The sequence below is a fragment of the Haliotis cracherodii genome, unplaced genomic scaffold (assembly GCF_022045235.1).
Source record: "Haliotis cracherodii isolate W230 unplaced genomic scaffold, xgHalCrac1.p SCAF_5, whole genome shotgun sequence".
Lineage (NCBI taxonomy): Eukaryota > Metazoa > Mollusca > Gastropoda > Lepetellida > Haliotidae > Haliotis > Haliotis cracherodii.
In genome coordinates, this window is record NW_027266308.1 from 58,334,211 (window position 1) to 58,347,786 (window position 13,576).

General features: G+C 38.9%; 1 protein-coding gene across 6 annotated transcripts in view; it reads left to right on the forward strand.

The window, feature by feature from the left end:
• The window catches only part of LOC139444263 (reticulon-1-A-like), a 33,517-nt gene extending 22,335 nt beyond the window's left edge, over window positions 1-11,182 (forward strand). For all 6 annotated transcript variants that reach the window (XM_071225185.1, XM_071225187.1, XM_071225189.1 and 3 more), the window contains 6 exons: window positions 4,631-4,838; window positions 5,972-6,110; window positions 8,348-8,417; window positions 8,987-9,033; window positions 9,286-9,344; window positions 10,092-11,182. In XM_071225185.1, the coding sequence (XP_071081286.1) occupies window positions 4,631-4,838; window positions 5,972-6,110; window positions 8,348-8,417; window positions 8,987-9,033; window positions 9,286-9,344; window positions 10,092-10,140 (572 nt within the window). In that variant the 3' untranslated portion in view covers window positions 10,141-11,182. The remainder of the gene's footprint in view (window positions 1-4,630; window positions 4,839-5,971; window positions 6,111-8,347; window positions 8,418-8,986; window positions 9,034-9,285; window positions 9,345-10,091) is intronic.
• The last annotated feature ends 2,394 nt before the right edge of the window (window positions 11,183-13,576 follow it).

Consider the following 13,576-nt stretch of genomic DNA (forward strand, 5'->3'; position numbering starts at 1 on the left):
TTAGCGTACAGGTTACACATGTATGTAGGTAGGCCGGCTGGATAGCCCACAGCAGGCAAGACTTAGGTTTACGGCCTGTGTGCTGACTTGACAGAGGTGTGCTGCCCCCAACGTGGCTACTTGGATCGAGGGCTGACTCGGAGTACAGGGATCTCTTTTTCTGGCCATACGCTTCAGTAACAAACACTACACTTGAGACAACTATGGAAGCTGGTATGGCATTGGGAAATCTATCACTTTGGGGAATGTGGTGATCTGGCAGGGTAATGAAAAACAGATTTATGGTGTAATTGAGGCAGGATCTGTTGATAGTTGTCTACCTGAAGACCATGTGGGCAGACAGGTGCTTATGATGCACTAGCATATGGTGGTAATCAATACTCTTTTTTGACTTTTTCAGTCATAACTATGTTTTCCTTGTCAGATTAATTCTGTATGAAAAGAAAAATACTTTTATGATTTTGTTCCATATGTTTTGTTAAATATGTTCAGAGCAGAAGGCAGTGACACACGATGATTTTTGTTGTGATGGATTATGAGAAAGATGAATTATTACTGCTGTAGGTTTTTCATCATATCAAGAGACACCTATCTGGAGAAATACAGAGGACAGTTGTGTTAACTTGTAACAGCCTGCATTACTATTGTGATACAGTTTTGTGAGCACAGCTGTGACAAAAGATACAATTATCAAGCTCTGAAGTTAATTATGATCCTGATTAATTTCACGATAAATGGTACAAGTATCATGAGTATGTTTTATAATTTAAAGCAGCTAAGACATTCCTAAATTATGAGGTATTGAACAGAGAGGTGGGTGCAATCGGGGGGCCATATTGCAAGTAACCTGATCGGTATAAGTGTGCTACCTGATGTGTTCTGTAGATACAGAGAGGCTATTTGATGACTGAACTGTGGACACAGAAGGCTTAACCTTTATACAACCCCCAAACACAACATCAGTCCCTTGTTATTGCTGCTGCATAGAAACAATCAGTTGATCAGATTACAGGACCAGTAACAGTAAGAAGGCTTTTCATATGCTGTATTAATTAGAGACTGGAGTAAATATTGGTGAAAGACTGAAAGTCTTGTGATAGTTTGTTTGTTATGACAATGGAAGATGTAAGACTTGGGCGTGTCCTGCTCTGACGTGAAGAAAGGACTTCTCTCTGTGGGGCAGTGGGGTAGCTTTGTGGTTAAAGCGTTCGCTTGTCACGCCTTTAGCCTGGGTTCAATTCCCCACATGGGTACAATGTGCGAAGCCCATTTCTGGTGTTGCCCACCGTGATGTTGCTGGAATATTGCTGAAAGCGGCATGAAACTCACTTACTGTCCATTTAAATGTAACACTTTTTTAAACACTAGATGTAAATATATTCCATCTAATTATTATGAATGGCCTAATCTGTCTAGATTTATTGCAATTGTATATTGTACGATTGGAACTAAAGTAAACGTAACCACCATTGCGATCATGTTATTTTTATATATACCCTTGTTCCACCATTTGTAGTGATTTGAAAATAAAGCAATGGGGAAAAAAAATCACATTAAGATATTGTAAATATCTATTTAGCACTCCCTTCAAGGAATGAGATCATGTTTAGCATTAGAGCCAGTCATTTATTATGGGGATGGATGGATGGCCAGTCAGAAAGGAGATGGTCACTAAATACTTTGTTTGTGGTTAGTGTTGGGGTTTTTACATTTGACATCCTATTATTTTAGTATCGGTAATATTTCTGTGGTTCTCACATTAAGCAGTCTACATCACCATAAGGACCATGAAAGGCGGGACACAGCAGGAAGGTCATTTATGTGATGGGAGTCTCATGAAGGGGGTTTTATTTTCCTGGTCAGGGTTCTGTTAGAATTTGAATTAAAGATCTCTTCTCCTTTAATCATGCATAAATAAATCTGAAATCTGTTTGACATCTTAATGTTCCCTCTTGGATTTTTATTGCCAGGTGTGTGATTGCTTCTACACACTGTCGGCTATTAAACACAATCTACAAATATCAATGAGACTTTCAGCTCTGTATGGCTACAATATAGATTATAAGAATTTTATTCAAATTCTAAAAATAAATGTGGGTGGAAAGGAAAGCATTTATTATAATTATCATCTTATATTTTTTAGCAAAAAGTTCAAGGCATTTCAGTTCAATGTCGACAGATGTGATTCTTATGAAGTATGGATGTTTGCTATGGGGTAACAGTAAATGTAATTAAGTAAGGAAGACCCGTGAAGATCCGGGGTAGAATAGGTCTTCAGCAACCCATGCTTGCCGTAAAAGGTGACTATGCTTGTTGTAAGAGGCGAGGCGACTATCAGGATCGGGTGGTCGGGTGATAATTGTCATCGTATTCCATTTGCATGGAACGATTCTCATGATGTCAGTCACTGGATTCTCTGGTCCAGACTCGATTATTTACAGACACACTGTCATATAGCTGGAATATTGCTGAGTGCAGTGTTAAACATGTTAAACAACATAAAAAGAAAATTTTAAAAAATAGTAAAGAAACAATGTAAATACATAACCAATCTCTTCATCGGTAGGTACTTCGGCAGTATAAAAACAATGTGAGGCAGTGATTGATTTTAAGGATGACAGGGATGAAAATCTAACAAATAATCTGTTATGGCCCTATGCTTCAAACTACATTTTTGTAAATATCGAAGTATGAAATTGAGAACCTGATAATGTCCAGTACTTCACTGGTCCCCTGGACGGCCATCTCATCAGAAGGGAGCAGGAGTGTGTGCAGGTGAACTCAGTGGAAGCACCACGCATCACTACTGAGAAGCTCAGTATGTGTCCCTAACTTCCTCTTAGTAAACTCATACTTCAAAGCAATATCTGGTTCTCAAACCTGTTGGCTGTGTATTAATAGCTTCACTTAACTGTGGTATCAGTATAACATATGTTGGTGATATGAAGTGTGAAGACATGCGCAATTGTCAGGGTGTGATCCATTCATGCATGGCGTGTCGTGCAGATCTGTTATTGTTGTAGTGTCCACATTATGTATAGAAATGTGATTGGATGTTTGGACTTTTGAACCCTTTTGTTGTTGACCTTTTTTTATTAATGTTTAATGAGTATTGGCGTCTCCTGTAATTGTGATGCATATCTGTTCAATGGAACATTTTATTGAAAATGCATGTTGACTTGGTTGACATTAGATATTATTAATAACACATATGATATATAGTGTTCAAGGATCCTTGTTGTAAATACCCTGACTGTTTAGCTTTGTAAAGTGTGGGTGTTGCAATGACTTGTTGATTATCTACCAACTGGGATATGAATCCAATATTGTGGATCTGTGACAGGAGGTAAACAGCCATGACTGCAACTGTACCTGTCACGTCCGCTGTTACACAGCCTGATTGAAGTGCCGGATCCCCCAGTAGTCTTACTATTGAATATTGAATGTTGCCCCCAGTCCCACTTGATACATTCCAGCTATTGCAACTAGTGTCAAGGCTAGCTGTAGGCGCCCTGTGCAGCATCAATTGTTGCCATGGCAGCCCATTATGCATTAGCCTTGTTATGAATAAGCTTTCTGTTGTGAGAGGCCCATTACTCTGACGGTTTTCCATTAGGCAGTGACCCAGCAAATGCAGATTTTGCAGTGCTGAATGATATTATTCATTTATGCTAATCATATATCTGTATCGGAATATAAGAATTCAGATGAGGCAAATTATGATGATTGCAGCTGTTTATGTGGAATGACCTGATGTAATGACATTGTGTCCCCTGTCAGGTTGGCCGAGATCATGTTTGCTTTTTTCATGACATAAGCCAGAGATGAAGATCTTCCCCGAGATTTCCTGTTGCTATCCAGTCAGCTCGGCGTGTGTTGGGGCAGGTTAAGCAGTCAGTGTTACCATGACTCTGTGGATTGTTGTATGATCTCTATATTTGACTTCATGTACACCTATTCTCAGCCCTCATCTTCTTCGATCAATGACATTGACCTTGAGTCAGGTCAGTGTGACATTACTGGTACTGGCCACGAAGTTTCAGCCAGTTGTTATGAATAAAGGATGACGCTTAAAATAAAGTAGAAATGAGAAACTCTTGTCAAGGAATGATGTCATTTGCTTTTACAAGGTTCATGCAGGCTTGAAAATGCCTTGAATGTTAAGGTCACTCTTGAGTTTTAGTGTCACCCTTGAAAAGCCTTGAACATCACCAAAATAGCTTGAAAAGCCTTGAATTTGTTTCAAAATGACATATACTTGTTAATAAAAGTATTATAATTCATGACAGACTTTTTGAATTCACTTCATTTGTTGGTTATGAAAATACATCTTGTTGGAAAATTTGGCTAATAAACCAACTAAAAAGCCTCGAAAAGCCTTGAAGAGGCCTGTAATTTTAGTGTTCTATATCTGTGTGAACCTTGGTATACTTAATTTACATCTGGCAAAACGATAAATATTTAACATGTTTTATTGGTACTTAAGTGCTTGTTTTGTTTCATTTAAGAAACTTCAGTAGATGTTTTTTTTGTTTTTTATTGCCTTTGTTTTCGGAGGAAACATAACATGGAATAGAATTTGACATGATTCATATACTTAACGGCTACATTCAATATTTGTTTGTCTCAGTTTTGGAGCTGATGTACTGGCGCGATGTTCGGAAGACGGGTGTGGTGTTTGGGAGCATGATGTTCGTGCTGCTCTCTTTGGCGTTCTTCTCAGTGCTCAGCGTGGTGGCGTACCTGTCTCTTGCCATGCTCACCGTCACCCTCAGCTTTAGAGTCTATAAAAACGTCATGGCCGCCGTTCAAAAGACTGGCGAAGGACACCCCTTCAAGTAAGAAATATCTAAATGTGGAACATCTTGTGTAAATTAACCCCTGTCATCCTTGGGTATTTATTTATATAACTAATAGTATGGAGGATGTAATGGTTTGATTGGGAAGGAAATGGGCCTCTGGCCCTATGTTAACAAACCTTTTGGCAAATATTGGCTTATATTTTACTCTATGAACCATTGATATTTGCAGTGGGCCACAAATTCAACATAAGTTTTTAATGATTGCAGCTGAATAAAATACTTTATTCTTTGTGATTGTAATGTTAAACTTCAAACAATAACATGTCCAAGCCACATGTAACCAGTTCAAATCATGTTTTACAAAAAAACGTTCAAGTTTCAATGAATTAGTACTGTTGTGTAAACAAGATGGTGATCATCTTCCCAAGTCAAGAGCGTTCACCAGCCTCTTTATCAAAGTCTTGTTTCCACCCTTGCCACAGCAAGCCCTGTGCTAAATATGATTGGACTACTTCACATATCGATAGTCCAATCAGTAACGTTTCACAAAATCAACATCCACGACTGGTACACATTCGTATGAAAGTGATTTACCGCTGCCTGTCTTTGTTGACACATCATTTTCATCTTTTAAACCCCCCTACGATTTCCTATGTTTTTGTGTCTGGGATGAAATCACGAAGGTTTTCGTTATCTGATCGACTGGGTCATCACCTCTTGTAGTCGCCATCTTTGTGAAGCTATACGAGAATAGAACAGTGATTTGATTGGCTATTGTGTTTCCATTACAAGGAACACAACTCATGATCTACGTGAGGTGGCACCAGGGTCGGGTCAAGCAAAGTGGCCTTGATGTGGCAAGGGTACAAAGTAGACTTTGATATAGACTAGTGGACATGCTTGCCACGGAAAGATAGATGGTGGCTGATCGGCGAGTCAGTGGTTGATAATATTTAATTATGATTTGTCAGTCAACTTAAACTTGGTGGCGCTGGTAAGACAACAGCACATGCAGGCCCCTTACTGTATTTTCTGATGCACCATTTTCTCAAATTATTTGTGAATTGTGCATGGCGAAGGACTTTCCCAATCACTGTGTTATGCAAACATGTATTTTATAATTAACGCATTTCCAACATGTATAACTCTTTATGACCTTGACCTTTCAGGCAATATCTGGAAATGGACCTTGACCTTAAACAAGACAAAGTTCAGCCAGTAGTGGAGACCATTCTGAAGCACATCAATTGCACAGCAAAGGAAGTTCGCAGACTCTTCCTCATCGAAGATCTTGTCGACTCAATCAAGGTCAGTACAAGGGAGATAACTGTCGGATTCCATTTTATTGAAGAAAATCCTAAAAATGATGATTTTTGTGACAATACATCAGGGACTGCATCATGTGTCTTTTTGAGATTGCCTACCATGATATTATGCTTGTTTTTTCCCCATCTACAACTACACAGATTTCATTTTTGATACATGTATGTCCTGTTCGGAAATGTTCAGGCATACTGTGAGCAGCATTTAGAGGTCAGAGGAAGTTGTGCCCAAAACAACTTTAGGTTTTATGGCAGTATTTTTAATTAGGATATATTATATAGTCTCGAAAGGAATTTTTGTTTTGGTCAACAGCTGAGGTCAAAGTCAACATTGGTTACATGGTCATGCATGACTTAAACCTAAAGAATAATCATTTAAATTTTGTCAGTTGCTTCAAGTTAGTTATTAAGTAAATACTTCAACAACCCCTCTCAAATGTTCAGGGGGCACGGGTGGCCCAGTCTAAGGCGCCGTGATTGGCTGTGCAGAGTTGCGTCCCTTGGGCACGCCAGAAACCTATGATTGTGGGTTCGAATCCTGGTTCGCCCCGATTATGTTTCTATGTTTGTTAGCACCATACCCGTGCTCGTGGGTTTCACCGAAGTGGTAAACGTCTGAGTCCTGCATCACTTCGGGCTTTCCTCCCACATTAAGCTGACACGCTGTGATATAACTGGAATACTGTTGAAAGTGGCGTCACACCCAACTCACTCACTCTCAAATGTTCAAAACATCTTCAGTGTTTTCTCATGGAATGGATAACCTTTGAGATAACTACATTCAAAACAAAAAGGTAAGCACCACCTACTTCAGAGTTTCAAATAATGCCATCTAAGTAGTGACACTGAAAATGTCAAAGTATGACAAAAACAGTCTACAATAGATATCATCCAACAGCTGGAGCGTGTAGTGCGTGCTGCACCATGCATGTGGTGATCAAGGTGAGGCACATTAAAAATTCAACTGTACAATGTTCAAAATTGCATAATGAAATCGACATTTGGTTTGTAAACAACATGGATTTCATCATGCAGATTTCAGTTGACTGCAGTATTTGCAAAGGATATGTCAACTGGGCGTAGACAGATGTTTTCAAAAACTTTTCTTGTTTTTAAGCAAGGTGTTCACATGATTTGATGCACTTCGCATTTTATCACAATAAGGATCGTGATCATCGATCAGATGGTCTTGACTGGGTATCGCCATTTTGTTTGAAGCAAATGCAAGTGATATGAGAGGTGGAATCTGACTGATGGACAAACCTTTTTGATGTTTGTTTTTTGTACAAAATGTATGCATTTGTAACTTGTCTGTAAAAGACAGATTTTAGCCTAAACCCATCTGCTTTCCAACGTTTATTTTCCTCAATAAATGGAGTTTTCAGTTTTTAACGCTGTCAGATTTTGTTTTAGTTACAACTCCTGGAAGACTTAGGTTGTGTTCATCATTAAAAATGCAGGTGGTGCTTAACTTTTGGTTAGAGTATATGATAACCTGTGAGGTAGCAATGATAACCTGTGAGGTAACAATGATAACCTGTGAGGTAACAATGATAACCTGTGAGGTAACAATGATAACGTCTAAGGTCACAATGATAATGTCTAAGGTCACAATGATAACTTAACGTAAATATTTCCAGTGTATTTCCTTTGGCTGTTTCACTCGTATAACTTCATTGTAATGGAAAATGAGATTTCATGTTAGATTTGTCCCAAGCCACCAATGCTTGTGAAATTGGATGACAAATGGATGAGGTTGTGAGGCTTGTAGACGTGGTAGAGTCTTTGTACTCAGACACTTTGCCCAAAATGTCATCCTTTGGTATGTCTAGCCAGGACAGGCTGCTGTTCATGTGTGCAGAATGTTGCTGAATGAGGCCTAAAACATCATTCACTCACTGTCATAGATAATGCCTTGAATGGTTTCTAGGGCGGTCGGGAAGCCTAGTGGTTAAAGCATTCGCTCGGCACGCCGAAGACCCGGGTCGATTCCCGACATGTGTTCAATGTGTGAAGCCCTTTTCCGGTGTCCCCCGCCATGATATTGCTGGAATATTGCTAAAAGCGGCGTAAAACCACTCACTTACTCACTCACTCACTCACTCACTCACTCACCCATTGACTCACCCATTGACTCACTGAATGGTTTCTAATGAATTAGTGACAGTAACATCGGTAAGTTACATTGACTCCTTTATGAATACCTGTGTCTGTCTCTTGCAGTTCGGCCTGCTTCTTTGGGTTCTCACATATGTTGGTTCGTGGTTCAATGGAATGACACTTATTATCCTTGGTAAGTCAACTTTCATATGTCCACTGTTTTCAAAGTAACCGTTATCATGTTTATGATTATAAAACTTTGTATGAATGATCCAGCTGTGGTGTCTCTAAAAAGTGCTCACAGGATTGCTGTCTGATTTGTAAACTTGGTGGCCATATTGATATTACCATTACTCAGCCATTTCTTCATTTATCATTATGGACTTTGTTATATTCCGATTTGTCATCAAGGTGTACAACCTTTTATCTTCAGTAGCCACCATTTTTCTGATGTTACTGTTGGAGCTTGTTACTTTGTTACTTTGTGTTAATGATCCCAGCTATGGTGTCTCTAAAGAGTGCTCACAGAAAATGATCTGATTTTTCAACATGGCCACTGTGGTCTTGTGCAGGAATTCTGTGGCAGAATGAATGATTGTTTGCCTGTACTTGTTCTATTCCCAGTCGCTGTGAAAGAGTAGGTGTAAAACAGCATTCATTCAATGTCTTCCACAAAGCATAATTGCAAATTTTAGATCAATGGCGCATAATGTTTCCCAAAAGTAGACCCCCTGTTAAACCAAATGCATTCTTTTGTTTCAGCTGTTGTGGCAATTTTCACATTACCCAAGGTGTACGAGACATACAAGGTGAGTACAATTGTTTCATATTGCCTGTCATTTCCTACAATTTTTTGGTTGAACATTGTTAATATCTTCATTGGATTTTCCCTGCTTGTTTCAAAATAAATTTAGGTCAATATGTGATGCATTTCTGGTCTTAACTGTCCTTAGTTGACAGGTCTTGATAATCTATGTGCTGTACTTATCATAGTTTAACCCGCTCATAATTTCCGATGTTTTGTCATTGATGTGTTTCAAGTTGGTTGTCAATATTCACAGGTTCAGATCGACAACTACGTCAACATGGCACAAAGTCAGCTCAACAACATTATTGCACAGTGAGTTCATGTTACCTGGTTGAAAATATGCACTATAGCATTACATTGGAGGCACTTGGGGGAAGTCCATTGTTTAGGACCACTGGAGGCAAACATTTTGATAAATTGGTCGCAGTAGATGTGTATAACTCCTGCTGTGACTGGTCGATGGTGACCTTGATATTCTGTATCATCTTTGTTTACTTGATTGACTCCTGGTTGGCCTGGTTTGATCTAAAAGCACCTGATCTTCTATCGAGGTGTAATTAGACTGAATATGCTGTAAGACCTTCTCACAACCATAGCATTAACCTTAATGAAGTGAGACATGCATCAATTTGGGCTATCCTCCCACAGTAAGGTAACAAGCTGTGATATTACTGGAATACTAATCAAAAACGTCGTTAAAGCCAACTCAGTCACTCGTTAAAGGAAGTGAAGTGAAGTGAAGTGAAGTGGGTGTGGAGACTGATCATCTTAAGTGCTGTAATTAGTTGTGCAGAGTTGTCTCTCCCTTTGGGACCATGTGATTTTTGTTTAGAATCCCAAATTCACACTGAAAATAGTTCTTGGTTTGTCAGTACCAGTGTTAGTGGTATTTACCAAAGTGGTAAACATCAAAGGTCTGCATCACTTTGGGCTTTCCTCACACATCAAGCTGACATATAGCTGTGATGGAACTGAAATCTGTTTGTAGGGGCATTAACACTAATATATGCCTCATTGAGTTTCTATGACCATTACCATGCTGAGTTGTGCTTGTTCCAGGGTCCAGGCTAAAGTTCCCTTCCTGAAGAAAAAAGAGAAGGCACAGTGAAGGAAAAACCACCTGATTGAGCAGCAGGTACAGAATAGTGTCACTGATATCTTGGTGAAGCTTCATACGTCTGATATGTCTGTCCATCTGTGTGTTCGTTGGTTGTCCGTCAACACTTCGGCGGAAATGGGTTGGTGTCAAGTGCTGCCTTATTTGCATTATTTCAAGAAAAAAGAGTTTTTTGTGGACTTTCTGTATGCAAGCAAGATATAAAGAATGTGGCTACTTCGTGCATTGTAAACATAGTTGCTGTGGAGCACAGTGGAGGCCAACCTCTCTGTGACTTTTGTCCAACCATTTCGCTGTAGTCGGGAGTTTCTTACATTTGTTTTCTTAGACGCCAGTGTATGCAACAGCTGTTTATCCGAGTATGCAGATCTCAGTTGATTTATTTTATGAAAGTAATCATGTTCTCACATTGCATTGCACTTGGCCTCGCCACGTCTGTGATGTTCTTGTGGACATTTGGATGTGAACAACAAAACAGAGAAGATAATTATCCCCGTTTGTATTGTACTTGTAAACAATTGCAATATTTATATCACTTGTAAATGATGCTTGTGTAGTGTAGTGTGTTGAGTGTCAGGGTGGACAATGAAGGCATTGTCATCATCGTAGTCACATGCTGTTACTATGGAGACTTAGTTGTCGTACATACGTACATTCTTGTCATCCATGTTACGTGGTTTAACCGATAGATGTAGTGTTGTACAGTCATATTTTGAACCACTAGTTTCTCAACTTTGTTTTCATTGTAGATGGCATACATTTCCCCCTTCCCCCAGATATATTTCCTACATGCAGGTGTAATATGAAGATGTAGCGTTTCAGTTCGGAATTCTTGCTCAAAATTTAGTGTGGTATGTTTGACATGTTGCATGTAGAGCTAACATATTTATATTCAAGTCAATAAATAACCCAGCACGCTATCTAATGGGTTGATTTCACCTATAATTACAGACATTTCTCCAACTTTTATCTTAATTACTGGATTGTCAATGCATTTGAACTTGACTGTGAATAAAATTTCTGTAAAAGCTTCTTTTGTGAGTTTGTTGCCCTTGAATTTTGTGAAATGTCTACTTGGGATTACACCTTCTTGGTGAATTACAAATTCTTGTACTTCATAGGGTGGAGTCCCACCTTGGATTCGAATACACACTTTCAGAGTGATGCAATTCGTCAGCTTGTGTCTGAGTGGGTTAGATCGCTGTCTAAGCCTCAAGTTGGTGTTGTGGGTCTCAACCTAAAAAAAAGTACTAGAATTTGTACTATACGTGTAATCTTAAATATAACCTTTGTTGCAGACAGACAGACAGAATATTTTATTTACATCTCACTCGCAATTACATAGAACATAACTATTATACTTATTATTCAGTAAAACTAAATTGCGACCAATTGCCACACGATTTATGGGAGATGATAAAACCACTCAGTCATAAAATAATACATACCGTATTCGACGTTATATGCGCCCCGCTCTAATAAGCGCCCATGGCGATAATTGCTAACATATTAGTAAGTGAACATTCCCAATTAGCACCACTTCCAATTGATCAATGTACACAAGACTTATTTATTCGCCTATAATACGCACTCGTGTGTTATATGCACCCTTAATTATGGGCAATTTAATTTTGGAATAATATATCTGTCCTACATAAACATTTCAGGCTGTCAGCATAAACCACAAAATTTATCTTTCAACTGTTTTTTCCACCAAAATAATATTCTAATAAGAGCCCCTTTTTTGTAATTTTGAGAGCTCCCTGGGCGCTTATTACGTCAAATACGGTATGAGATGAACACAGTCAATTATAGAGTGTTAGGATATACCCCAAAACACAATTTATCTGTACATTAAAATCTATGTTCTAAGATATTGCAACAGGTTTTGGCTACAGAAAATATCATGTCGTCATTTGATAAAAGTAGGGCAAGCTGTTGACTCGAGAACACATTCAAACCAGGCCATATGTTATAACACTTCTGTAAGATATCTTCACAAAACCATATACAAAGGACAGCTTAACAACATATGAGCCTCATCTTCTACACCATTCACACAATAAACAGTATCTGTGATCTGCCGGAATATTCTCATAGCGTCAAGTCTCTATTCTTATGGGGGCTACACCACATCTAAATTTAGCAAACACGCTCCTCTGTAACATTTGACCACTTTCTAAAAGGCATTGTGTTTCTATGAACCCTATTATTTCACACGTTGAACCAAGTGTAAAATTTGGTAGACTGGACCAGAAGGATGGAAAATTCTTGTTGCTGTATGTCCGATTCCTCTGGAGAGAAAATGGAGAATACTGTCAACTATCAGTGCCAACATACGGAGATAACTGTTGCTTCTGTGGCGATTCCAGGTGAAAATACCAAGCCATAATTATCCAAAGAAAGCGAAAATGAGGATTGAGTGCTTGCACTTTGTGACCTGGGTGATTGTGTGTCATGGTTCCCCTGATGGCATCGATCATTGCTACCAACCAGGTTTGCTTGGTCCATTCTCAAAACATCAACTCACCAACATCCTATTCTGTGTACACTCAAAAACAAAAGTCACTCATCAGATACTCTTATTGTTAACTGAACACTAGGAAGAATAATTGTGATGGCATAGGGTATTTAGATATCAATGGTATCAAGACAATTGTTGACATTTTAGTGTGTTTGAGTGAAGTTTTCATTTGCTTTCAAACAAGATTTTGTAATCTCTAATATGGAATCAAAATAATTACCTGTATAAAGAATTCAAATACTGCAAGGCTGAATTTTTTGTTTCAGTTTTATTTTCATGAATTAAAAATCTAAAGAAATATCTGAGGTCCTGTCTTCAGCCTAAACACCAGTACAATTGGTGAAGCAAGTTTGGATTTACTTCTGAAGAATCCCGATATCATGGATATCAGCAGAACTTGGCAGACAAGTGTGGGGAAGATCACCACAATGTTGAGGTACGCCTGTGCTTGGAACAGGGTGCCAAGAGAGAGAACTTCATCACACAATCCACACCATCAGGGCAATATCAGGTGCATGTTGATCTACCTCAAAGGGTGTTTGGACACTACAAGATGCCCATGAATGTCAATACACCTGGGCCCACTTGACCAAAGTGATGTTAACACTACGACTATTGTAAGTCTATGTGAAAGTCTGGGAGTTACTATTGTTGTATCCCTAAGATGCTTTGTTCAAGTTAACCCAGCATGTTTGGCTTCTCAGGCTTAACTTTTGTTTCCAGAGCATCACTTGAAAACTGAAAGATTTTTCGTCCGAACTTGCTACATGTATTAACCATGGGCTGAAGTGGTGCCTTTTGCTATTTTTGGGGCCGGGGGGATTTGTTATCTTCTGAAGACTCTTTGTTGATAAGTTACAAAACAATTAAAAGTACCCGTCTGTGCAGCTGTTGTGTGTGTTT